This window comes from Saimiri boliviensis, chromosome 20 (assembly GCF_048565385.1).
Source record: "Saimiri boliviensis isolate mSaiBol1 chromosome 20, mSaiBol1.pri, whole genome shotgun sequence".
Lineage (NCBI taxonomy): Eukaryota > Metazoa > Chordata > Mammalia > Primates > Cebidae > Saimiri > Saimiri boliviensis.
This window is the reverse complement of record NC_133468.1, coordinates 19,663,684-19,688,150: the sequence shown is the minus strand read 5'-3', so window position 1 is coordinate 19,688,150 and position 24,467 is coordinate 19,663,684. Positions and strand designations below refer to the sequence as shown.

The following is a 24,467-nucleotide window of genomic DNA, read 5'->3' as shown; positions in this document are numbered from 1 at the left end:
TATTTTGAAAAAGAATAAAGTTGAAGAAATCATGCTGCCCAGTTTTAAGACTTACTATAAAACTATGATAATCAAGGCAGTGTGGTATTTATGAAAGGATAAACATGTATATCAATGGAATAGAGTCCAAAACCGGACTCACATAAATAACAACTGATTTTTGACAATGGTGAAATGACAACTCAATGGGGAATAGACAACTTTTCAACAAATAATTTTAAAACTCAACATCCATATGAAAAAAAAAATTACCTAAATTTCACAGCTTACATAAAAAAGTGGATCACAGCTCTAAATATAGAACTTAAAATTATTAAACTTTTAGAAGAAAAAAGCTGTAGGCTGGGCACAGTGGCTTATGACTGTAATCCTAGCACTTTGGAGGCAGAGGCGGGCAGACCACTTGAGGTCAGGAGTTCAAGACCAGCCTGACCTATATGGTAAAATCCCATTTCTACTAAAAATACAAAAAAAAATTAGCAAGGAGTGGTGGTGCACACCTGTAGTCCCAGCTACTTGGGAGACTTAAGGCACGAAAATCACTTGAACCCAGCAGACAGAGGTTGCAGTAAGCGGAAATCATGCCACTGCACTCCAGCCTGGGCAACAGAGCAAGAGTCTGTCTCAAAAAAAGAAAACACAAAATAAAAATTCCTCATGACTTGGGGTTAAGATTCCTAGACATGACACCAAAAACGTGTTTCAGAAGACACTATCAACAAAAGGAGAATTTCTCCTTTTAAAATATGAGAAATTACAAATCATACACCCGATAAGGGACTTGTACTCAGAATATATACTCTTACTACTCAATAAGACAACAACTAAAAAATGGATAAAGGATTTGAATAAACACTGCTTCAAGAAAGATACCCAAACAGCCAATAAGCACAAGAAAGAACGCTCAACATAGTCATCAGAAAACAGCAAACCAAAACTCCATAGAGATACAATTTCATATCCACTAGAATGGCTAAAATTAAAAAGTCAGGTAAACAAGTATTGACAAGGATGCAGAGAAACTGGAACCTGTCTACACTGCTGGTGGGCAAGTAAAAAGATGTAGCTGCTTTGGGAAACAATCTGACAGGTCCTCAAATGATTAACATAGTTATCATATAACCTAAAAATTCTACTCCTAGGTAATAAACAAAAACACATATGCACATAAAAACTTGTACACGTTTATAGCAGCTCTAGTCATGACAGCCAAAAAGTAGAAATACCCAAAATGTTCAACTTACAAATGTATAAACAAAGTGACACAGCCATACAATGAAGTATTCAGACATACTAATGAATGTACTGATACATGCTAGAATATAGACAAACCTCTTAAGACATGTTAAGTGAAAGAAGCTAGTAATCAAAGACCACATATTATCATTCCATGTATGTGAAATGTCCAGAATAGGAAAATCTATGAGATGAAAAGTGGTTGTATGGATGGCCTGGGATGAAGAAAGGATAAAAGCTAAACTATACACGGTTTCTGTCTGAGATGATGAAAACATTCTAAAACTAATTGTGGGAATGGTTGCATTTATCTGTGTATATACTAAAAGCTACTGAATTACACTTTAAATGGGTGAAATGTATGCTGTTACAATAAAGATGTTTTTCTTAATTACGTGATTCCATTTATGACATGCTTTCAGACAATAACATGGAGACAGGGATTAGATCAGTGGTTTCCATTTAGGGGCTGGGAGAAGGGTGTGACTACAGAGAGCATCAGAGTTTTTATGGTGATTGAACACTTCAATATCCTGTGGAGATGTTTACACATATCTATACTTACAATTCACCAAACTAAACACCAAAAAAGTTAATTTTACTTTATTTACTCAAAATAAAATTTTTTTTAATGTCAAAGAGAATCAAATTAAAAGAAAAATAGCTTCTTCCCCAACAATTCATTCCTAAAATGAGCAAGACAGGCATCATAGGGTGAATGGACTGCTATGGCCTGGAGTGATGTGTTAGGGTCCAGGCCAGGTGAGAACATTCCTGCTTAGCATAGGATGCAAAGCCTAAGCAGGGTGAGGAAGACATTCATGTGGGGAGATGATCTATAACAGAAAATCAAATAGAAATCAGGTTTCTCACCGCTACTAAAGGGAGTTATAAATATGGAAAGGGAAAAAATGAAAATGAAGCCCATGAGATAACTTACATGTGAACTCATGGTTTTCAATATACATAGATACAAAAATACAGATGTAAAGACATGCATTATATATACACACCAACAGCAATTGCACACTACCTCAGATATTGGTTTTTAAATATTACCCACTAAAGAGAACCCAGGCTCTACGGAAAAACAGCTGATTCTTGGGCTAGTCAAGGAGAGCATGAGAAGCCTGGTATACCTTATGCCAGAGAGTGACAAACGATTGAATAATGATGGGAACATGTCAGAAGGACACAGAGGCCACCCAGAATGGTCTTATACCAGCCAAATGTACAATCTGAGCGTCAAAGTACTGAGAATAGGTTTTTAACCCAATGAATAGAAAATCGTGAGTCTATATAATAGAGATACAACAAATTTAAAGTCTGGTAACAAGATAGTATTTTGCAACTATCTTCTCAAAAAATAATTATAAAAATAACTACAATGGAGAAGTCTAGCAGATACTACCTTAATCGGTCACCTAAGAAAAACCATCAGAAGCCGGGCGCGGTGGCTCAAGCCTGTAATCCCAGCACTTTGGGAGGCTGAGGTGGGTGGATCACGAGGTCAAGAGATTGAGACCATCCTGGTCAACATGGTGAAACCCCGTCTCTACTAAAAATACAAAAAATTAGCTGGGCGTGGTGGCGCAAGCCTGTAATCACAGCTACTCAGGAGGCTGAGGCAGGAGAATTGCCTGAACCCGGGAGGCAGAGGTTGCGGTGAGCCGAGATCGCGCCATTGCACTCCAGCCTGGGTAACAAGAGTGAAACTCGGTCTCAAAAAAAAAAAAAAAAAAAAAAAGAAAAACCATCAGAAATGAGACAAACTGAAATTATTAAACCATGACAGGATGCACTCCTATCACATTTCTGCCAAAGGTGAATAACCTGAATGTAATCATGAAATATCAGACGAAATCCAAAATAAGGGGTGTTCTACAAAACTAGCCTGTAATCTTCAAAAGTACCAAGTTGTGAAACTTAAGGAAAAAATGAGAACTTGTTCCAGAATGAAGTAGACTAAAGATAGCTAATATCTACATGGAAGGCATGATTCTGACTGGATCATCTTGCTATATGGACATTACTGGGACAATCAGTTCAATGTGAATTAAGTGAAGGTCCGAGGATTAGAGGGTAGTAACGTGTCAAGGCAAATTTTCTGATTTTAATGGCTGCATTGTAGTCATGTAAGGTAATCTGAAGCAAATAGTTTTCAGTAATGAGGCAATATGTCTTCAACTAATTCACAAATGGTTCAGAAAGAAATTGTAACTTTTCCATGAACAAGATTTAAAATTTTTTCAAGAATTAAAAAGGACAAGAAATAAAAAGAACATAAATAGGATATTGAATAAAATGTCTATAGACAATTCCTACCTATATACCTAAATCACTTAAGATCAAAACGATGCCACTGATACACAATTAGTGACCTTACTTCACTTTCTGCCACAAAGGACTGACCTAATTACCATGTTCACTTAGGTACTTCTCTTTTTTATCAATCCACTTCTACTGTTAGGCTTTTAACTATTTTTAAACTTCTTGACATAAAGTAATTCCTCAAATAATATTCTAATTAAGAAATTTTCATTAATTCTTAATTTACTTAAAATACATTTAGGTACTTTTTCCTTAGAATTGTTTTTAGCACTATACTTTTTTTGTGTCAACTGTTGTACTCAGGCAAAGGGATACACAATTCCTATTTAGAAAATTTTATTGAATATTGTATTTATCAAAAGAAAAAGTTAATTTCCCCTGAAGGCACCCTTCATTTCACATGATCTATACTCCAATGTTCTTTTGTATTAAAAATATGGTTAAATATGGAATTAGTAAAATGCAGCATATAAAACTTCATGCTAAGCAAAAACAACTCCAAAAAAAACTTTACCATATATCCCTAGAATAGTCCCCATAGTATGTTTCCTACATAAATCATGTTTCAATCCAATTTTTAGAACCATTTTAAAATATATTTTGTAATTTGTTAACTGTAGGCATCCCCATTTTTCTTCCATCACATAATCCGTTCCTCTGATTAAGTTGGCAATATCTGCTAGGATCCACAGAACGCAGGAGAAAAAGCAGTTATTTCTCAAGGTTTGAGAAATCTGGTCCACCTTTAGTGTAGTTTCCTGAGATTTCTGCTCCACTGAAGTCAAAACCAGGATTCTAAAAGATATAAAAACACATATAATGAAATAAAACTTACAAAGAAAAATAAAAGTACAAGCAGGCAATTGATAAAAAAGGATATCTAAATAATCAATAAATACATGAAAATATAACAGACTTCACTGTTATCACCAAAATCATATTTAAAACTATGAGGCATTTTTCAACTTTCCTAATTACAAATATTTAGAATATCGTATGTTTACTATGATGTTGGCAAGTATATGGGGAAACATATATACTTCAATATAAGTCTGTAGATTTAATAGCTAGCATTTTTTGATAGCTTTCTATATGCCCACAAATTTCTAAGAGGTACACATACATAGATATTTAACCCTCATAACAATCCTGGGAAGTACTATGTCAGGCCTTAGTCTTTTTGGTGGGCTATTTACCCAACAAACATTTGCTGAGCTCTCCTACTGTTTGGAAGACCATTAGATGTATGTAGAATTCAAGAGTGAAAAATAACAAAAATCCCTACTCCAGTGGAACTTAACATTCTAGCAGGAGGAAACAAACCATAAATCAACAAGTACAGGGGCTGGCAGACTTTTTAAAGAACTAGGTAGTAAATTTTTAGGCTTTGCAGGCCACATAGTCTCTGTCACAAATAGTCAACTGTCTGAAAGACAGTATACAAACAAATGAGCATCTATGTATGACTGAAAAGCTACAAAGCAGGTAGTGGGCCAAATCTGGCCCAAGGGCTGTCATTTGCCAACCCCTGATTGACTGTTAAAAGTTGGTAATACAGAAAAAAAAAATTGAACAGGATAAGGGAAATAAAGGTATAATATTTAAATAGGATGATCAAAGCATGCTTCATTGAGCAATGATATGAAAACAAAAAAGTGAGCCAAGCTGTGGGAGAAGAGCATTGTAGTCAGAAGGACAGCAAAGGGATGGGCTGACATATTCTTTAAAGAAAAGCAAACAGGCCAGTATGGCACAGAAGAATCACTGAGAAAGAGAGCAGTAAGGGAGGAAGTAGTCAGAGAGATAATGGAATAAGTGATCAGATAGGGCCCTTTAAGAGATAGAGACAAGAGGTGCAGAATTCTGAGAAGTGGCATGATATGACTTACATTTTAAAAGAACTGCTCTGACTGCTATTTTGGGAAGACTATGGCAAGGGTAAAAGTGAGAAGACCAATTAGAAGGTTATTAGAGTAATCCTGGCAAGATTATCAGAAGTGGCCCAGATCAGCATGGTAGTAGAGATGGTGGTGAGAAGTGGTCAAATTCTAAACATATTTGGAAGGTAGCATCCATAAGATTTCCTAATACATTGTATAGGTTATGAGAGAAATGTAAGAATCAAGGATGAGTCCCAATATGTTTTTGACCTGAACTACTAGTTTTCATCAACTGAGATGAGAAGGCTAGAGGTAAGAATATGGAAGGACATGAGAGTGTTCAACTTGGAAATGTTGACCTTAATATATATTAGATAGCTAGGTGGAAATCCTGAATAGACAATTGGATATACAGGTCCTAAATTGAGAAAAAAAAGTCTAGGCTACAGATATACATCTGGAAGCCATTATCATAAAGACACATTATCTGGCTAGGTGCAGTGGCTCAAACCTGTAATCCCAGCACTTTGGGAGACCGAGGTAGGCAGATCATGAGTTTAGGAGTTCAAGACTAGCCTAACCAACATGGTGAAACCCCATCTCTACTAAAAATAAAATTAGACGGGCATGGTGGCACAAGCCTGTAATCCCAGCTACTCAGGAGGCTGAGGTTGGAGAATCTCTTGAACCAAGGAGGCGGAGCTTACAGTAAGCTGAGATCACGCCACTGCACTCCAGCCTGGGTAACAGAGCAATAATCTATCTCAAAAAAAAAAAAAAAAAAAAAAAAAAAAAAAAAAAAAGACATACAGAGATGAAAACACAGCTTTGTTTAAAATAGAGAAAAACGAAGAAATCTAAATCACATCAAAGACAAAGAGCTAAATAATGATGACATATCCAAACTACAGAATACTCTGAGGCAGTAAAAAGAATGAGTTTTATACCTAAAAGTTAGGTATAGTTAGGCTTTTATTTTTAAACTTCTTGACTTTTGTAAACTATTTTTAAAGTAATCCCTCAAGTAATCATATTCTAATGAATACATTTTTATTAGCTCTTAATTTATTCAAAACATATTTATGGACTTTTTTCCTTTCTTGTTTTTAGCACTATAATTTGTGTGAATTGTTAGACAAAGGGGTACACAATTCCTATTTAGACAAGTTTACTGAATATCATACTTACCAAAAGAAAAAGACATACAAAAAGAAAAAGGGAAAGAGACCCACAGCATATTATTAAATAAAAAAGCAACATGAAGAACAATACACACCTGTGATCCTCCATTTATGCTAAAAACAAAACAAACAAGAGCCAACATATAAGACAAAAATGAGATAGATGCATGAAATGGAGAGAATAGTAGTGAAGGGGCCTTTCACTTTTTATACTAGGTAAGTCTATACTGGTTCAACTATATTAAGAGTTTATTCATGCATTACTGATGTACATAAAAGTATGCCTAAATTCACAAATCATAGCAATACAAATAAATTCCACTCAAGAAAATATTTTGAAAAAATCAAATCCATAAAAGAAAGGCCATTTTTCTAACCATTCACTTAAAAAATTCTTCTAAAAAATGTAACTTTTCATGACATTTGAGTTTTAATCTCAAATATTTATTCAATGATTTTTATATATTTAATTATACATACTGACACACTTCATCTGACTTACTTCTTTTTGGAATCTCTCTAATGTAAGCTTTCTCTGCATTTGGTCTTGTACCCAAGGATCAGCTGCATATTCAGATTCTAGTAGAGAAGTCCAACAATTTGCTGCATCTCTCTTTGTCTTGGTAAGAACAATACGAACCATTTTTCTATCTTCTAAAAATAAAGAAAAAAACACAAAGAAATTAGAGTTCTTCATCAAATTGTGTGTGTGTGTGTGTGTGCGCGTGCATGTGCACGCACGCACACATGAGAGACACAGTCTCACTCTGTCACCCAGGCTGGAGTGCAGTGGCCCGATCTCGGCTCACTGCAACCTCTACCTCCTGGGTTCAAGTGATTCTCATTCCTCAGCCACCCAAGTAGCTGGGATCACAGGAACACACCATCATGCCTGGCTAACTTTTTTATTTTTAGTAGAGACAGGGTTTTGCAATGTTGTGGACAGGCTGGTCTCAAAAAGTTCCTCATTAAATTTTTTATTTTCAAAAACCATTAGGTAATCTTTTTTCCCCCAACTAGGTAAGTTTGACATACAATTGTTTTCAACACATTTCTATTGCTTTATCTTTCAAAGCTACAAAGACAAAAAAGACCTAATACAAAAGGGAAAAAGAAAGTAAATTCCAAGACAAATTAAGTTTTAAAAAAGATCTGATGAATTTAATAATTACCCTTACCCAAAGTCCATGTTCCCTCATCAGCTATTGTAGAATCAAAGAGTTTGCCCTGAAAAGTAAACAGACAAGGTGCTAAAAATAGAGAATTTCATTTAAGTTTACCTACTTTCCTACCTAATCCACATCTTATACCACTTCATCATGAAATTTATAGGTGCACAACCCTAAATTTTCTCCCAGCAGGTAAAATGGAAACTAGTTTATACTGCATGGAATATTCACTATGGCAAAGAACACAGAGCCCTCTAAAGAAAGATCAGGATTCCTTAATTTTTGTAAGACACAGCAATACTGATTACTGGCCACCTGCCAAATGTGAAATTAATATCTGAAATGCTTTAATTCTACTATTAAAATTAACCACAAGAAGGGATAAGCTCAAATCCGTTTTAATTTGTTGCCAAATTTAAGTCATAGATAGTGAAATTGAAATGTCACTAGAAAAAACCCACATTTTAAAATGTCAAACCTAGTGGAAAAAAAAACTGATGTAGATGTACATCAAAAATCCCAGCGTTACGGCTAAATTCCTACAGTTGCTGGATTTACTAAATTTAAATTGTAATCTAAAAGCATTGTTCAGGGAACTATGAATTGTACAACAATTCAGAAGTCACTTAGATCCAAGCTGACGTAAATCAATGTATTTCACAGGAATCTGGAGGCATTCAAAGCACCTCCACATATTATAATATATAATAATAGCTAACATATAGTATGAACTTATTACACACCAGTGAATACTCTAAGCTCTTCATATACATGAATACCATGTTATTCTCAAAACAATCCTATGAGAAGGGTACTAGAACTACCGAATCTTGTGGACAGGGAACAATCTCTTGCCCAAGTTTACAAAACCAGGAAACAAGGAGTCTCCCTTCACCACCTTACACTGCTATCAAACATCTTGGGCATCTAACCTAAGAATAAAATCTAATTTCAAACTGTTAATTAAATTTAACTATTCACTTAATAAGGAAAAGCGGGTCCAGATCCAAAGAGTATTGGTGAAAAGAAACAAAAGGGGGACTACTAATTTTATGCACACATCTCTTTACCACCTGCTTGACCACTCCAAAAACAAGCAAGATTTTTAAATTTTTAGATTAGAAAACTAATCACCTAACATCATCTCTGAATCCTCTGCCCGTTATCCTATAGCTAGTGTCTTTTTTCTTTCCTATATTTACCTATTTATTAATACTCCCCCCTACAAGAGCTTAACCTCTCCACTGCAGGGAACTTATCTGTCTTGTCGTCTTCCTGCCACCTTCCTTCCTGTCTTCAGTGACCGGAAGAAATATCTGTTCCTTTAGCAACTTAGTCTGTCCGCAGCTGAAGCCCCTTAGAAAAGCAGCAGCAGCCGGGCGCGGTGGCTCAAGCCTGTAATCCCAGCACTTTGGGAGGCCCAGGCGGGTGGATCACGAGGTCAAGAGATCGAGACCATCCTGGTCAACATGGTGAAACCCCGTCTCTACTAAAATTACAAAAAAATTAGCTGGGCATGGTGGCGCGTGCCTGTAATCCCAGTTACTCAGGAGGCTGAGGCAGGAGAATTGCCTGAACCCAGGAGACTGAGGCTGCGGTGAGCCGAGATCGCGCCATTGCACTCTAGCCTGGGTAACAAGAGTGAAACTCCGTCTCAAAAAAAAAAAAAGAAAAGAAAAAGCAGAAGCAGCAGTCTGACTTGGTTTGAAAACTAAGCTGGAAAACGATCTCCTCAAATTTCCACAATTCAGCACCTGCCCTGAAGAGGAAGGCTCCGACCAGACCCAAACCTGGTCAATGTTATCTATCCTTTCTCTTCCTGCCAGCCACAGGAGTAGTCCCGACACCCAACAGTCGTTCAGGGAAACCATGAACTTTAGGACTCGGGGGCTGGGGGCGGCTGGGAAGAGGAAACTGAACACAAGCCCCGAACTGCCGCTACCTTGAGGATCTCGCGGCCGCCCACCGCCAGCGCCACATGCCGGCTTTGCAGGCCGCACTGGATATCCTGGGCGCGCGTGCCTGGCGGCACCTGAACTTCAATAAACACCTCCTCCAGGGTCTGGTACCACTGGCCCCACGGGGTCCCGCACGGAACCACCCCACTCCGCTCCTCAAACGGGGCCGACATACTCCAGCCGCCTCCCGGCCACAGCCGCACCAGGCGGAGCCAAGCGCACGCGCGGAATCCCACGCTCAGGGTATGGCCCCTTAGCTCCGGTCACCGCACATGCGCAGGAAAGCAAGCTGGCGTCTCGGTGTCCGTCTTCGTTTTTTTCCTTTGAACGACCATTTACGGCACCGGCGGAACCCAGCTGAAAGAACTGAAATCCAGAAAAGTCCACACGCAACGAACGATGGGCTAGAACTGGAACCAGCGAAACCGGAACTCACCACACCGTCACGTAAGTGTCGCAAAAATGCGCTTTCAACCGTCTCCGGAGTGAAATGCGCTTGCGCAAACGGAGTGAAATGCGCTTGCGCAAATGATATGGTTCCTAGGTCACAGCTGAGTAACGCCGGGAATGACTGGGTGGGTTGGGCGTATGGGTGGGGCGAGGTCTCCTATTGGCTGGTGGCCTAAACTCACAGGCCAGCTGATTCGACGCCGTCAGAACCCAGCATTCTTTCTTCGAGTTCCTGTGCAGGATTGGTGTGCCCAGGGGTTTGGCTTTCCAATTGGCCAACGCCGGGATGGGAGGGGAATGTGGGGAGATTTGAATTTGAAGCCGGTAGGCTGTGATAATCCGCATTCAGTTGCGGAGGAGTGCCAATGACTTTCGGTGTCTGGAGCTGGCCGTCAACATGTCCTTTCCTAAGGCGCCCCTGAAACGATTCAATGACCCTTCTGGTACGTAAGGGGTAAGGAGCTGGGGGACGGGAGGCGCCCTAACGCCCTTTTCCTCTTTCGGTTCCATTCCTGGGAGGCAAGCAGGAGGCGATTTTAGGGTCCAGCTGGGGTTCGTTCACTTGATTGATTTTTATGCGCTTAGCATCTGTTACATGCCAAGCACTAAGCAGCATGCTAAGGATACCGCAGTGAGTGAAACAGAGTCCGCGCCCCGTGGGGCTTACATTCAAGCGGGGAGTACTGTCAATAAACAGCGGTTATGGAGAAACTACAGCAGGGCGAAGGGAAAGGATGCGAAGCGTTGGTAGCTACTTGATTTTCAAATCCGAGAGGGCCTCAGTGATAAAAACATTGGAGTATTAATGTTAGTCTGAACTTGTGGATTTCTTTTATTCCATTCGACCATAAAATAAGGAAGATCGATAAAGGCAATCTGTGGGTGTAAAATTAAAGTAGTAGCACTTACTGAAAACATAAACAAGGAAGTTATTATGGCTGATATTTACCACTTACACCCCAAGCATCATACTAAGGCTTTACATCGATTATTATGTTAATTTCCCACCAACTCTAAGGGGTAATCCTATTCATTATTTTATTGATAAAAAGACTGAGTCTTAAATTTGCTCAGTGTTACACTACCAAAGTGGCAGGCCTGGAATATGAACCCAGCCCCCATCATGTGCTCTTGAACACTGCAATGTGTAAGCACAGTTACCAGGAAGCCCTAGAAGTGTTTGGTAGGCGCTCATCGTTAAAGATGCTGGGACTGTGCTACTAGATCTTGTTTATTTCTTCCAACAGCCAAGTGAGGAAGGTACTGATACCGACCTCATTTTACAGATGAGAAAACGGGTTTTGTAACTATTGCACAACCAGTTAAGTGGTAGAGCTAAATATCTAAGCTTATGATTTATCCACTACAATACAGTATTTCATGGTTACTCATTACATCTCTAATTTCCATCAGCCAACGTGTGAATGAAAATGTTCACAGCTACTCACAGAAGACCAAATGAGCAAATGTATCAGTACATACTTAATTTCTTAGTCAAAAGACCCAAGGGCCACCAGGTGTGGAGGCTCACACCGGTAATCCCAGCATTTTGGGTGGATCACTTGAGGCCAGGAGTTTCAACATGGCGAAACCCCATCTCTACTTTAAAATAAAATAAAATACAAAAATTAGCCAGGCGCCGGGCGTGGTGGCTCACGCCTGTAATCTCAGCACTTTAGGAGGCTGAGGCGGGTGGATCACCTGAGGTTAGGAGTTCAAGACCAGGCTGGTCAACATAGTGAAACCCTGTCTTTAAAAAAAAAAAATAAGCCAGGCATGCTGGTGCGCACCTGTAGTCCCAGCTACTCGAGAGGCTGAGGCACGAAAATCGCTTGAAGCTGGGAGGTGGAGGTTGCAGTGAGCGGAGATGGCGCCACTGCATTCCAGCCTGGGTGACAGAGCAAGACTCCGTCTCAAAAAAAAAAAAAAAAACCTCAAAATTTATATTTCTACCAAGGATGTATTTTGGTATACCCATACATATACATGAAAGAAAAGTTTCACAAAACAATGCTTTGCGGCATATGAGTCATGCTGATTTTTCTATTTTTACTTTTTATAAAATGCTAACCTGTCCAGCACTTTCGGAGGCCGAGGCAGGCGTATCATCTGAGGTCAGGAGTTCGAGACCAGCCTGGCCAACATACCGAAACCCCGTCTCTACTAAAACAAACAAACAAAAAATAAATTAGTCGGTGTTGTTGAGAAACAATAAGTTTGCCCTCTGCCCCTGTCGCTCACTCCCTTGTGGAGAATACCTTTTAGTTTGTATTTAGTGGTAGGCGGGTTAATAGCTGCCTACTTGGTATATTTTTAGTTATGAGTAAATACAGAACACCTGTATATTAATAAGAATCACCTGTTTAAGAGAGAATAAATACGTAGATGAGAATCTGCTCGTGGCCTTCAGCCTGGAATGCTGTCAGCCCCTGAGGCTCTCGGCTGTAGGCTGCTGGCCTTCCCGCAACCCAAATAGATCCACTCTGCTGTTGTATCTGGGAGTCTGCCTCTCATAACCTTCAGCGCCGCCTGGGTGGAGGTCTCCCGACCGAGCTGGCACTCAGTAGGGTGTGATAGACACGCCTTTAATCCCAGATACTCGGGAGGCTAGGACAGGAGAACTGCTTGAACGCTGGAGGCAAAGTTTGCAGTAAGCCAAGATGGCGCCACTGCACTCCAGCCTCTACCATTTGACAAACATTTAGGGGACAGCAGTAGTTGCCTGGGGATGGTCAAAGCTCCTTGCTCTTCTTATTTGACTCTAGAGGGAAATCAATTGCTTTTCAAAGAACGATATTAATCTATTTGTTCCTAACCAGCTTTAGGCTCATAGTATTTTAATTATTTTAAAGCTTTAGGCTCACTATTTTAAGTTCCAAGAGCCCCATCTCAAGTCTGCTATGTGTATTTACTCAGAAATGCCTTCAAATTTAGAACTTCAGTTAAGTGAAATTATGCAGTATAACGTTCTGGAACATAGAAATACAGTCTAGTACAATTTTTACTTTGCATAACATTGGCTTTTTGAATTTTCTAAGCCTCACATTCTTTATCTGTAAATTATCACATAGGATTCTTCTGAGGATTAAATAAAATAACATCTGTAGAATGTTTAGCATAATGCCTGGCTTAGTAAGTGCTCAAAAAGTTGTAGTTGCTCTAGTGTGGTTGCTTTTCTTCTGTGTGTTTGAATTGCAGTTGACATCATCAGTAGGTCTAATATGTTGATAATAGCCAGAGATGGAATATAACTGTAAATTTTTATTCTAGGCTAAATATTCAGGGACAGGCAGTTTTAATTACTTTATTTCCAGAAACCGATGGTAGTTACGTCTGTGACTCTAAGTAGAGTTGACACCAGGTATTTTATTTGCTATATTCAGTCCTTAGTAAGAAAGCCCTGTTGCCTGTAATACACGATATTCATCTCCAAACTGTCTTTTGCTTAGTTGCCTGTGTTCCTTTGACCTAATTGATATAAAGGACAAGATGATATTGTTCTTCATAAATAGAATAATAATATGAATAGAATAATAATATGAATAGATATAGAGGCCTTCTTTAAATATCACATGGATGCAGTTTTTTACATTAATAAAATAGAAGTAGTTTCTTAATGACATTTTACATTGATATTTACTTTATAATGACATGCTTTAACTTAAGATCATAAATAACATTAGATGATATATTAATGTTTTCTATTTCCTCTAGGTTGTGCACCATCTCCAGGTGCTTATGATGTTAAAACTTCAGAGGTATTGAAAGGACCAGTATCCTTTCAGAAATCACAAAGATTTAAACAACAAAAAGGTAATAGATCACCAAAGAACAATGGTCATGTGATCTTTTAAGTTTTAAAGTTATGAATAACAATAATTAAGTTTAAAGATGTTACAGCATTTTTTAAATAGGAAGCTAGAACTGTATTTAAATTTTGATGGATTTATGAAAGAGTCAAGTACAGAATAATGCTGTTATTACATTGTTATATAACCAGGAATATTAAGCAAGATACTCATGTAACTTCCGTTTTGGTAATTACCTTGATCTGTCAGGGAATATTAGGAAAATGAGAAAGGTGTTAGATGTGTAAAAATATTGTGTAATTATTTGAAAATGTACAACTAAGAGAAGAGTATATTGTTTAATCAATAGTTGCAATCAGAAATTTGGGGCTAGGCAAGGTGGCTCATGCTTGTAATCCCAGCACTCTGGGAGGCCAAGTTGGGTAGATCACTTGAGTTCAGGAGTTCGAGACCAGCCTGCCCAACATGGCAAAACCCCATCTCTACTAAAAATAAAGAAATTAGTCGGGGGTGGTGGGGTTCGCCTGTGGTCCCAGCTACTAGGGAGGGAAGTGGGAGAATTGCTTCAACCCAGGAGGCAGAGGTTGCAGTGGGTCAAGATCACACTACTGCATTCCAGGCTGGGTGATATTAAGGCTGTCTCAAAAATCAAAAACAAAAACAAAAAAAATTGGAAATTGTGTTTTGTGTGTAGTTAAAACATATCAACACCAACCATGATCTGTACAATTCATTTTTCTGCAGATTCTAAACAAAATCTTAATGTTGACAAAGATACTACCTTGCCTGCTTCAGCTAGAAAAGTTAAGTCTTCAGAATCAAAGGTGAGGAGCTTTTGTATGCCAGCTAGTTTATTAACTGTATCATCAAAACACCTGAAAGTACTGTGTTTGATTAGAATGGGTTAAGTGTATGAATCAAGGCTGTAAGTAAATCTGTACATTAATGAAACAAATTATCATTAGAACTCCAGCAAGTTTTATATTTCTGCCTAGGTCATTATGTTTAAATGTGCCCTTAGTTCACAATTACAATGGTCTTCAATTCTCAGTCACTTCTGTGTAAATAACTTGTTATAACCTAGTAAACATTTCAAAATTATATGATGTTTTGAATTATTAAGTACCACCATTTGAATTGTTTTGTTTTTGGGGAAGGGTGTTTTCGAAGAAAAAGGAGAAACAAATTCATCCATATATACATATACATATACATATATATATATATATATATATATATATATATGTTTTTTTTTTTTTTTTTTTTTTTGAGACAGAGTTTCCCTCTTATTGCCCAGGCTGGAGTGCAATGGCATGATCTCACTGCAACCTCTGCCTCCTGGGTTCAAGTGATTCTCTTGCCTCAGCCTTCCCAATAGCTGGGATTACAGGCGTGTGCTACCACACTCAGCTAATTTTGTATTTTTAGTAGAGACGGGATTTCTATATGTTGGTCAGGCTGCTCTTAAACTCCCGACCTCAGATGATCCACCTGCCTCAGCCTCCCAAACTGATGGGATTACAGGTGAAAGCCACCACTCCCAACGTAAAAATTCCAATGCTTAGGAGAAGTTTGCCACTGAGAAGCTGTTAAGGAGTGCTGAGAGATTAAATTCTTAGTAGTCTTCCAGCTTGTGCAAGAGGTACTATTACTATTTTCATAAGTTTATAATCAGGTAAGCTGCATAATACTTTTATTTATTTATTTATTTATTTATTTATTTTGAGATAGAGTCTCACTCAGGCTGGAGTACAGTGGCAAGATCTCTGCTCACTGCAGCCCCTGCCCCACAGGATCAAGCCATTCTTCTGCCTCAGTCTCCCCAGTAGCTAGGATTAAAGGCATTTTTCCACCATGCCCGGCTAATTTTTGTATTTTTACTGGGGATGAGGTTTAACCATGTTGGCCTGGCTGGTCTTAAATTCCTGACCTCAGTTGATCCGCCCACCTTTGCCTCCCAAAGTGCTGGGATTAGAGATGTGGGCCACCACACCCAGCAGTATAATACTTTTTAAAAGACAGCCAGGGCCAGGCATGGTGGCTCATGCCTGTAATCCCAGCACTTTGGGAGATTCAAGGTGGACAAATCACCTGAGGTCAGGAGTTCAAGACCAGCCTGGCCAACTTATAGTGAAACTCCGTCTCTACTAAAAAATACAAAAATTAGCTGGGCATGGTAGCACACACCTGTAGTCTCAGCTACTTGGAAAGCTAAAGCAGGAGAATCACTTGAGCCTGGGAGGTGGAGGTTGCGGTGAGCCAAGATGTTGCTACTGCACTCCAGCCTGGTGACAAAGCAAGACTCCTTCTCTCAAAAAAAAAAAAAAAAAAAAAAGACAGCTGGGCATGGTGGCTCACACCTGTAATCCCAGTACTTCAGGAGGCCAAAGCGGGTGGATTGCTTGGAGTCAGGAGTTTGAGACCAGCCTGACCCATATAGTGAAACCCCATCTCTACTAAAAATACAAGAAAATTAGCTGTGCATGGTGTCAGGTGCCTGTAATCCCAGCTAGTTGGGAGGCTGAGGCAGGAAATCCACTTGAATGTAGGGAGGCAGAGGTTGCCGTGAACCAAGATTGCACCACTGCACTCCAGCCTGGGCAACAGAGCAAGATCTGTCTCAAAAATAAAGAGTTGTATAAATTAATAGGTATTTTGATGTGAAAAAGATTCAGAATTGGAAAAAGTTAGACTTAGGTTGTTCATTCATTTGGCAGTTGGCTAAGCCTTATATTCTGTAATATAGAGCTGTGTTGTTCAGTAGGGAAGCATAGCTACATGTGGCATTGAGCAGTAGAAATGTGGCTTGTGTTACTAAAGAACCAAATTTTCAATATTACTTAATTTTAATGCATATTTAAAGGCATACTTGATTTCGTTAGTGGAACACTTAATATTTTTGGAACAATTTGAGTATATGAATTTATTTTCTCCTGTATGCTTTATAAAATTAAATATACATAAATGTGTCTGATGAAAATTTAGCATTGAATTGAGATGTGCTGTAAGTGTAGAATACAAAGAAAACTTCAAAGACTTAGTACAAAAATAAAACATGTCATTGATAATTTCATACTAATGACATACTGAAATAATCTATTTGATATATTGGGTTAAGTAAAATTAACATTTTTACTTTTTAAATACACTACTAGAAAAATTTAAATGCATATGTGGCTTGCATTATTTTTATCGGGCAGGACTATTATAGACACTCCTTTCTTAGAATTTGGTGTAAGTGGTTTGACTTAAATTACTTGAAGAAAATGTTCTGAAATTTTGAAGTAACTATAAAATTTATAAAGCCCCTTAGAAAACTAAATTACATACAAGTTGGTATGGGTCCCCAAAATGGTCCTTCCCCATGAAACCTTTTATGGAGTGTGAAATCAATAAACATGACACTGGTGTCACGCCCACCTGCCACCCCACTTAGAAACATCTGAAACAGATTTCATTCAAGATGTTGATGCCTTTCTTGCATTTTTAGATGGCAAAGATGTTCTTTTTCTAGCCTTTGTGTCAGAAAGGCTGTTGGATATAAAAAGATATACTGTGAAAATTATATGTCTTATTTAGAATAAAGCCAACGAGGAAATTAGCATCAGAGCTTATGCTATTTCAGTTTTTATCTCTTTGCATCTATATATTTGTTTTCCTCTTTGGGTATCAAAGTTTAAGTTGATTTCTCTGTGTAAGATTCTTTTGGAGGTAGCATAATTAACTAATCAAGATGTGTTGCTGTTTAACATTAGAGGGAGCAGTCAGCTTTATTCATGAAGTTCCACCTGTTCTTTTCACTGGGCTGATTAGAAAAATCCTTATTTATTGGGTTGAAAACTTTTAAACCTGAAATATCTTGATTTTTAGAATCCTTTATTTATCAGATGAGGGACCTACACACGTTTTAGCAGACCAGGTGTAATGTTTAAAATAGAAACTGTTTCAATCCCTTAATCATTTCTGATAACTAAAACACAAATTTGGCTGTGATACTTGACATTTAAATTTGCTTATACGTTTTCTTTGACTTTTAAACAGAAGGAATCTCAAAAGAATGATAAAGATTTGAAGATATTAGAAAAAGAGGTAAGCAGTGCTTTCAACTTCTTGAAAAGGACATATGATAGAAAGAGAGTTGCACAGATTTAAGAGACAAGGATTCTGTGCAATATGAGAGTCCTGCAGTGAGACAAACATGCCTTCCAGAACAGTGCCTATAGGAAAACTGTTCTTTAGCTTGGTTACACTGTTTCAGAGATCTATCTAGGCCATGTTAATGTGGAATGCTGGCAAAGCCAAGATTCAAGATAGCCCACTTAATGAAAAACTGATAACTAAAAATCATTATGTCACTTTATTGCAATTAGATATGTGGATCAAATATTTACGTCTATCCATCTCTCACACTCTTCCTGTATGCTTACTTACGTTAAGACAACATAGCTAGAGGATTTCTTAGTGAGCATGCAATCCCAGCTGGTTAGAGTGTGGTGAAGCCAGGCTAACTCAATGCACTGCTCTGCCCAATAGTAGGTATATGCCTTCCTCATGGTGAAATAACATAGAGCTATATGGAATATGCTATTCCATATGGTAGCTACTTACCACATGTGACTATTTAAATTAAATATGATAGAATTAAGAACTCAGTTCCTCAGTTGCCCTAATCACATTTCAATAGCCACATGTGGTTAGCAGCTACTATACTAGACAAGGCATTTCCACCATGACAGAAATTCCTATTGAACAGTACTAACCTAAAGAACCCATTTACTTTCCAAGCAGTGCTAAGCAGCTCACTGTGAACTTTGCTTCTCTGTAACCCTTTTTTTTTTTTTTTTTTCCTATTTCCATTGCTGACCAACTCTTTTTCTCATGGATATATTCTTTCGATTTATTAAAATCTTCCATTTGATTATAATCCAATGTTGGCTTTGGACCAAGAGTGTGTCAGAGTAACTGCAAATGTCTGCACAGTTGCTCTGATTCTTTTGTATTTATTCTAATAATGTTGGCTATCATTATATTGAGGATACATGTAGGAGTTGATACTTAACAGGAATAATCACTGAGTCTCCGTGAGATACCTGGTAAGTGAATGGTAGAACCAGGATTAGAACTAATAACGTATGCCAGTGACTTCATTCGGTATAGAACTTTAGGGTGGCAGGTTTTCCTCCATATTATTTTAAAAATAGCATTTCATTATCTTTTGACTTCCACATTTTCTGTTGACAAATACTAGATTTGGGGAGTTTTCGTTGTTTTTAATCTGGTAATAGCAGCAAAAATAATGGCTTGCCAGTGCCTAGTACATTATCCTCAGAAGCCCAGCTCTGCCTTCTTGAAATAAAAAAATATTTAGCATTTTGAGCCAATTTGAATTTGTGTAATTGAAGCTAGAGAAAATAACTATTATAGGAGGAAATACCTTAAAAGTGAATAAAGAGGGCCGGGCGCGATGGCTCAAGCCTGTAATCCCAGCACTTTGGGAGGCCAAGGCGGGTGGATCACGAGGTCAGGAGATCGAGACCATCCCGGTCAACATAGTGAAACCCTGTCTCTACTAAAAATACAAAAAAATTAGCTGGGCATGGTGGCACATGCCTGTAATCCCAGCTACTCAGGAGGCTGAGACAGGAGAATTGCCTGAACCCAGGAGGCGGAGGTTGCGGTGAGCCGAGATCGCACCATTGCACTCTAGCCTGGGTAACAAGAGTGAAACTCCGTCTCAAAAAAAAAAAAAAAAGTGACTAAAGAGCTTAATTGTACTTGGAATTTATGGCAATTAAAGTTCTGCTCTTAAAATGTACAGCTAGTAAAATTAGAATATCTACAAAATGTCAAGATTAGAGATTTTTCCAGAAGTTTCAGGGGTGATTATTTGTAGCATCTCTTTATGTTGGCATTCTATCAGCAAATCATTTATTATCACCTTGTTTTTTGTCCAGATTCGTGTTCTTATACAGGAACGTGGTTCTCAGGACAGGCGGATCCAGGATCTGGAAACTGATTTGGAAAAGACGGAAGCAAGGCTAAATGCTGCATTCAGGGAAAAAACATCTCTCTCTGCAAATAATGCTGCACTGGAAAAACAGCTTATTGAATTGACCAGGATTAATGAACTACTAAAATCTAAGGTATCTGAGCCTCATTATAACATTTACAATTTAATAAATATAAACATGTTTATGAGTTCTAGGCTCTAATTTAGCCCTTTTCCTTCATTAAACATACCTTAAATATTAAGCTGCTTCAAATAGGAATTATATCTTTTTTTTTTTTGAGACAGAGTCTCACTGTTGCCCAGCCTGGAGTACAGTAGTACAGTCTTGGCTCACTGCAACTTCTGCCTCCCGGGTTCAAGTGATTCTCCAGCCTCAGCCTCCTCAGTAGCAGGGACAGCAGACACACGCCACCATGCCAGGCTAATTTTTGTATTTTTAGTAGTCATGGGGTTTCACCATGTTAGCCAGGCTGGTCTCCAAACTCCTGACCTCAGGTGATTCACCCGCCTTGGCCTCCCAAAGCACTGGGATTACAGGCATGAGCCACCATGCCTGGCCTATATTAGGATACTTGGCACTTAAGTGGTTATGAATAAAACAAGTTACTTTTTGTTGTAATATCTGACATTTTTTCACCCCTCAAAAGCACCACCAGTAAATAAGACCATTAATAAAAATTTAAAAACTAATATATAGAAATTACTTTAAAGATCTTTCTCTGCAATAAATAATGACATAACAACAATTTTCCATCTCAAGTTCTTACTGGAATGAAATGGGAAATAAGTAAATCTATGGATTAAATATTTCTAATACCTTAATTGTGTTTATCATCTTTAATATACTAATCTTAAAGAACCTAATACAGTCATTCTGCTTGTTACAGAAGAAGAATATAAATCAGTGTTCAGTTTAATAAGGATCATTTATTCAGGGCCTGTAATGTGTGGGGCTCTATGCTTACAAAGGAAATAAGTGTGCATTAGAACCAAGCCTGGGAAAGAAAGCAGCTTCCTAGGCCCCACCCAGGTAGATTCTGATTTAGTAGGCCTGGCATAGACCCTATATTCTGCATATTTCAAAGTATACCAGGGCCGGGGGCAGTGGCTCACGCCTGTAATCCCAACCCTTTGGGAGGCCAAGGCGGGCGGATCACCTGAGGTCAGTAGTTCGAGACCAGCCTGGCCAACATGGCAAAACCCCATCTCTACTAAAAAAGTACAAAAATTAGCCGGGCGTGGTGGCAGGTACCTGTAATCCCAGCTACTCAGGAGGCTGAGGCAGGAGAATCCCTTGAACCCGGGAGGCAGAAGTTGCGGTGAGCTGAGATTGTGCCATTACACACCAGCCTGGGCAACAAGAGTGAGACTTCATCTCATAAAAAAGTTTGAAACCAGCCTGACCATCATGGTGAAACCCTTTCTCTAAAAATGCAAAACGTAGCCAGGCGTATTAGTGGGCACCATTAATCCCAGCTACTCGGGAGGTTGAGACAGGAGAATCACTTGAACCCAGGAGGCAGAAGTTGCATTGAGCAGAGATAGCACCATTGTGCTCCAGCCTGGGGGAAAGAGCGAGTCTCTGTCTCAAAAAAAAAGGGATACCAGGTGATTCAGATTCATTTTGTTAAGCAGACACATTTCAAGAAATCCTTTCTCAGGGACTTGCTTTAGAGTCTTACAGTGGACTTTCCAGCATATAGAGGTAAGTGACCACCCTAGAACCCTTTTAAAAATAAACCAGCAGGCCAGGCACAGTGGCTCATACCTGTAATCCCAGCATTTTGGGAAGCTGAGGTGGGTGGATCGCTTGATGTTAGGAGTTTAAGACTAGCCTGACTAACATGGCGAAACACCATCTCTACTAAAAATACAAAAATTAGCCAGATATGGTGGCACATGCCTATAATTCCAGCTACTCAGCAGGCTGAGGCATGAGAATCACTTGAACCCAGGAGGTGAAAGTTGCACTGAGCAACATGGCACTCTAGCCTGGGTGACAGAGTGAGACTCTATCTCATAACAATAAAATAAAAATAAAGCAGCAAGTCACATTAAGGAAAAAGAGGTATAAGAATAGTAGTAGGCCAGTGCAATGGTTCATGCCTGTATTTCCAGCACTTGGGAAGGCTGAGGGCTGGAGGATTGCTTGAGGCCAGGAATTTGAGACCAGCCTGGGCAACATACTGAGACCTCCTCTCTACAAACAAATTGAAAAACTAGCTAGGCATGGTGGTACATGCCTGTGATCCCACCTACTCAGGAAGATGAGGCAGGAGGATTTATTGAGCCCAGGAGTTTGATGTTACAGTGAGCTATGATCATGCCACTGTACTCCAGCCTGGATGGCAGAGCAAGACTTGATCTCTTAAAAAAAATTAAAAAAATTAAATCAATCAGTAATTATGGTGTCAGTCAAAGACTGTTCTCTCTACCAAAATATATTGCAATAAAAAACATAACCCCAGTGATAGGTAGAAAAATCAACATTTGTCTATTTTAAATATGTCTTAGCAGAAAATATTTCTGAATTTTTAACATGTTTGTTTTACTTAGTTTTTGGAAAATGGTAACCAGAAGAATTTCGGAATTCTAAGCTTGGAGCTGATGAAACTTAGAAACAAAAGAGAAACAAAGATGAGGGTGAGTGCTGCTTTGCCAAGTTTGCTGTGCCTGGGTCTGGGGATCAGAACAATTTCCTCATTTCCTAAAACAAATGCCTTTGTTGTGTAGGATCTGATGGTTAAGCAAGAAGGCGTGGAGATGAAGCTGCAGGTCACCCAAAGGAGTCTAAAAGAGTCTCAGGGGAAAATAGCCCAACTGGAGGGAAAACTGTAAGTGACTGAATGTGAAAAGAAATTGTTAAGTGGAAGCAATTCTTGATTTGACTCTTCGAAAGTTATTGTTTACTGAGACTTCAACCTTCTCTTAGTACTTATCTTAGTGCCTCCCTGCAGTTGCCTTATTTCTCTTTTTAAATGAGAATTGAGCCCTAATCATTAACAAACATGTTATGCTAGAAAGTTGTATGAATGCATGACTTTATACATTCTCTGTATTATGTATATGTATATGAGGAATGGTTTCATGATCTTATTGGTCATTAGATTGAAACTGGTATAGGAAGTTGTGATTAATGCACAATCCTAGCCTTTGATTTTGAGCTTTAATTTACATATAATAAAATGCATGGATCGTTAGTATTCAGTTTGGTGACTTCAGCAGTTGTATACACCTGTATAACCATTGCCAAACAAGATAGAGAATGTTTTCATCCCTTCAGAAAGTTCCTTTGCACCTCTACTTTTTCCCCTGCTACTGCCTGTGTCATATTCTCCATCCCCACAACTACTTTCTTGCTTACATCATCAGAAATTAGCTTTGCCTTTGTTTTATTTATTGTTATCATTGTTATTTATTTTTTTAGAGTTGGGGCATTGCTATCTTACTCGGGCTATCTCAAACTCCTGGACTCAAGTGATACCACCCTGGCCTTCCAGAGTGCTGGGGTTACAGACAAGGGCCGCCATATACCTGGCCAGTTTTGCCTTTTTTTAGGACATGCCAGAGAGAAAGGGAAAGAGCATGTATATGTGGCTTCTTTTGTTTGAAGTAATTTTTCAAGATTCATCCAAACTGTTCTATGTACTGTAATTTTTCCCTTTTTATTTCTGAGTAGGAGTTCACTCTATGAGTATAGCTCTATCTGTTGACTCTTCTCCTTTTGATTATTTGGGCTGTTGCCAGTTTCTGCCATTATAAAAAAGACAGCTGTGAACAGGTTTTTAGAAATTTCTGGGAGTAGAATTCTTGAGTAATACGGTAATATATGTATAATGTTTTTAAAAACTCCAAGTGGTTTTGCCGTTTTTTTTTTTTACTTCACAAGATGGGAGCTGGGAAGTTTTGCCATTTTTATACTCCCCCTGGCAATGTTTGATAGTTTCAGTTCTTATACATTCTCACCAACATTTAATGTCAGTCTGTTTGATTTTAGCCTCTTTACTAAGTATGAAGTGATATCTCCTCTGTAATTGTGTGACTATGAATGTTGAACATCTTTTTATGTGCTTATTGGCCATTTTATGTGCATATCACCTTTTGAAGGTGTCTAGTCTTTTGTCCATTTCTTGCGTTGGATGGTTTGGAGGAGAGAAATAGATAAGTAATTGAATACCAGGTAGTCTGGGACAAAAGCTTTACGGCACACAAAAGGCTATTTAGTATGTTTGGTGGCTGGGGAAACCAGGAAGACCACACAAAAAAATTATTTTTAACACTTGGGATGCTGTAATGATTGTTCTCTTCATAATTTTTTTGTCAGTATTCAGAAAACTTTCTCACTTTAAAAATTTTAGTCTTCTATTTGGATATAAATTGTGAATTTGAGAAATCACGTAAAATAATAGTTAAGAGTTGGGACTCTGGAGTCAGCCTGCCTGA

General features: G+C 38.5%; 2 protein-coding genes across 3 annotated transcripts in view; one reads left to right on the top strand and one right to left on the bottom strand.

Moving 5' to 3' along the window:
- Nucleotides 1-3,886: 3,886 nt before the first annotated feature.
- NUDCD2 (NudC domain containing 2) lies at nt 3,887-9,928 on the bottom strand. The gene is made up of 4 exons (XM_003934737.3): nt 9,740-9,928; nt 7,807-7,855; nt 7,131-7,282; nt 3,887-4,362 (listed from the first exon to the last, which is right to left on the bottom strand). Exons 1-4 carry the CDS (start codon nt 9,926-9,928, stop codon nt 4,279-4,281), a joined length of 474 nt encoding a protein of 157 aa, XP_003934786.1. The 3' UTR covers nt 3,887-4,278.
- A 99-nt stretch (nt 9,929-10,027) lies between these two features.
- The window catches only part of HMMR (hyaluronan mediated motility receptor), a 31,014-nt gene continuing 16,574 nt past the window's right edge, over nt 10,028-24,467 (top strand). Inside the window, exons 1-7 of one of the 2 annotated variants that reach the window (XM_074390506.1) lie at nt 10,028-10,202; nt 13,920-14,018; nt 14,759-14,838; nt 18,056-18,103; nt 19,969-20,157; nt 22,581-22,667; nt 22,758-22,858. In XM_074390506.1, coding sequence (XP_074246607.1) covers nt 10,028-10,202; nt 13,920-14,018; nt 14,759-14,838; nt 18,056-18,103; nt 19,969-20,157; nt 22,581-22,667; nt 22,758-22,858 — 779 coding nt within the window. Of the gene's footprint in view, nt 10,203-10,479; nt 10,649-13,919; nt 14,019-14,758; nt 14,839-18,055; nt 18,104-19,968; nt 20,158-22,580; nt 22,668-22,757; nt 22,859-24,467 lie in introns of those variants that run through there. The other variant, XM_003934735.3, reaches the window with a different exon arrangement.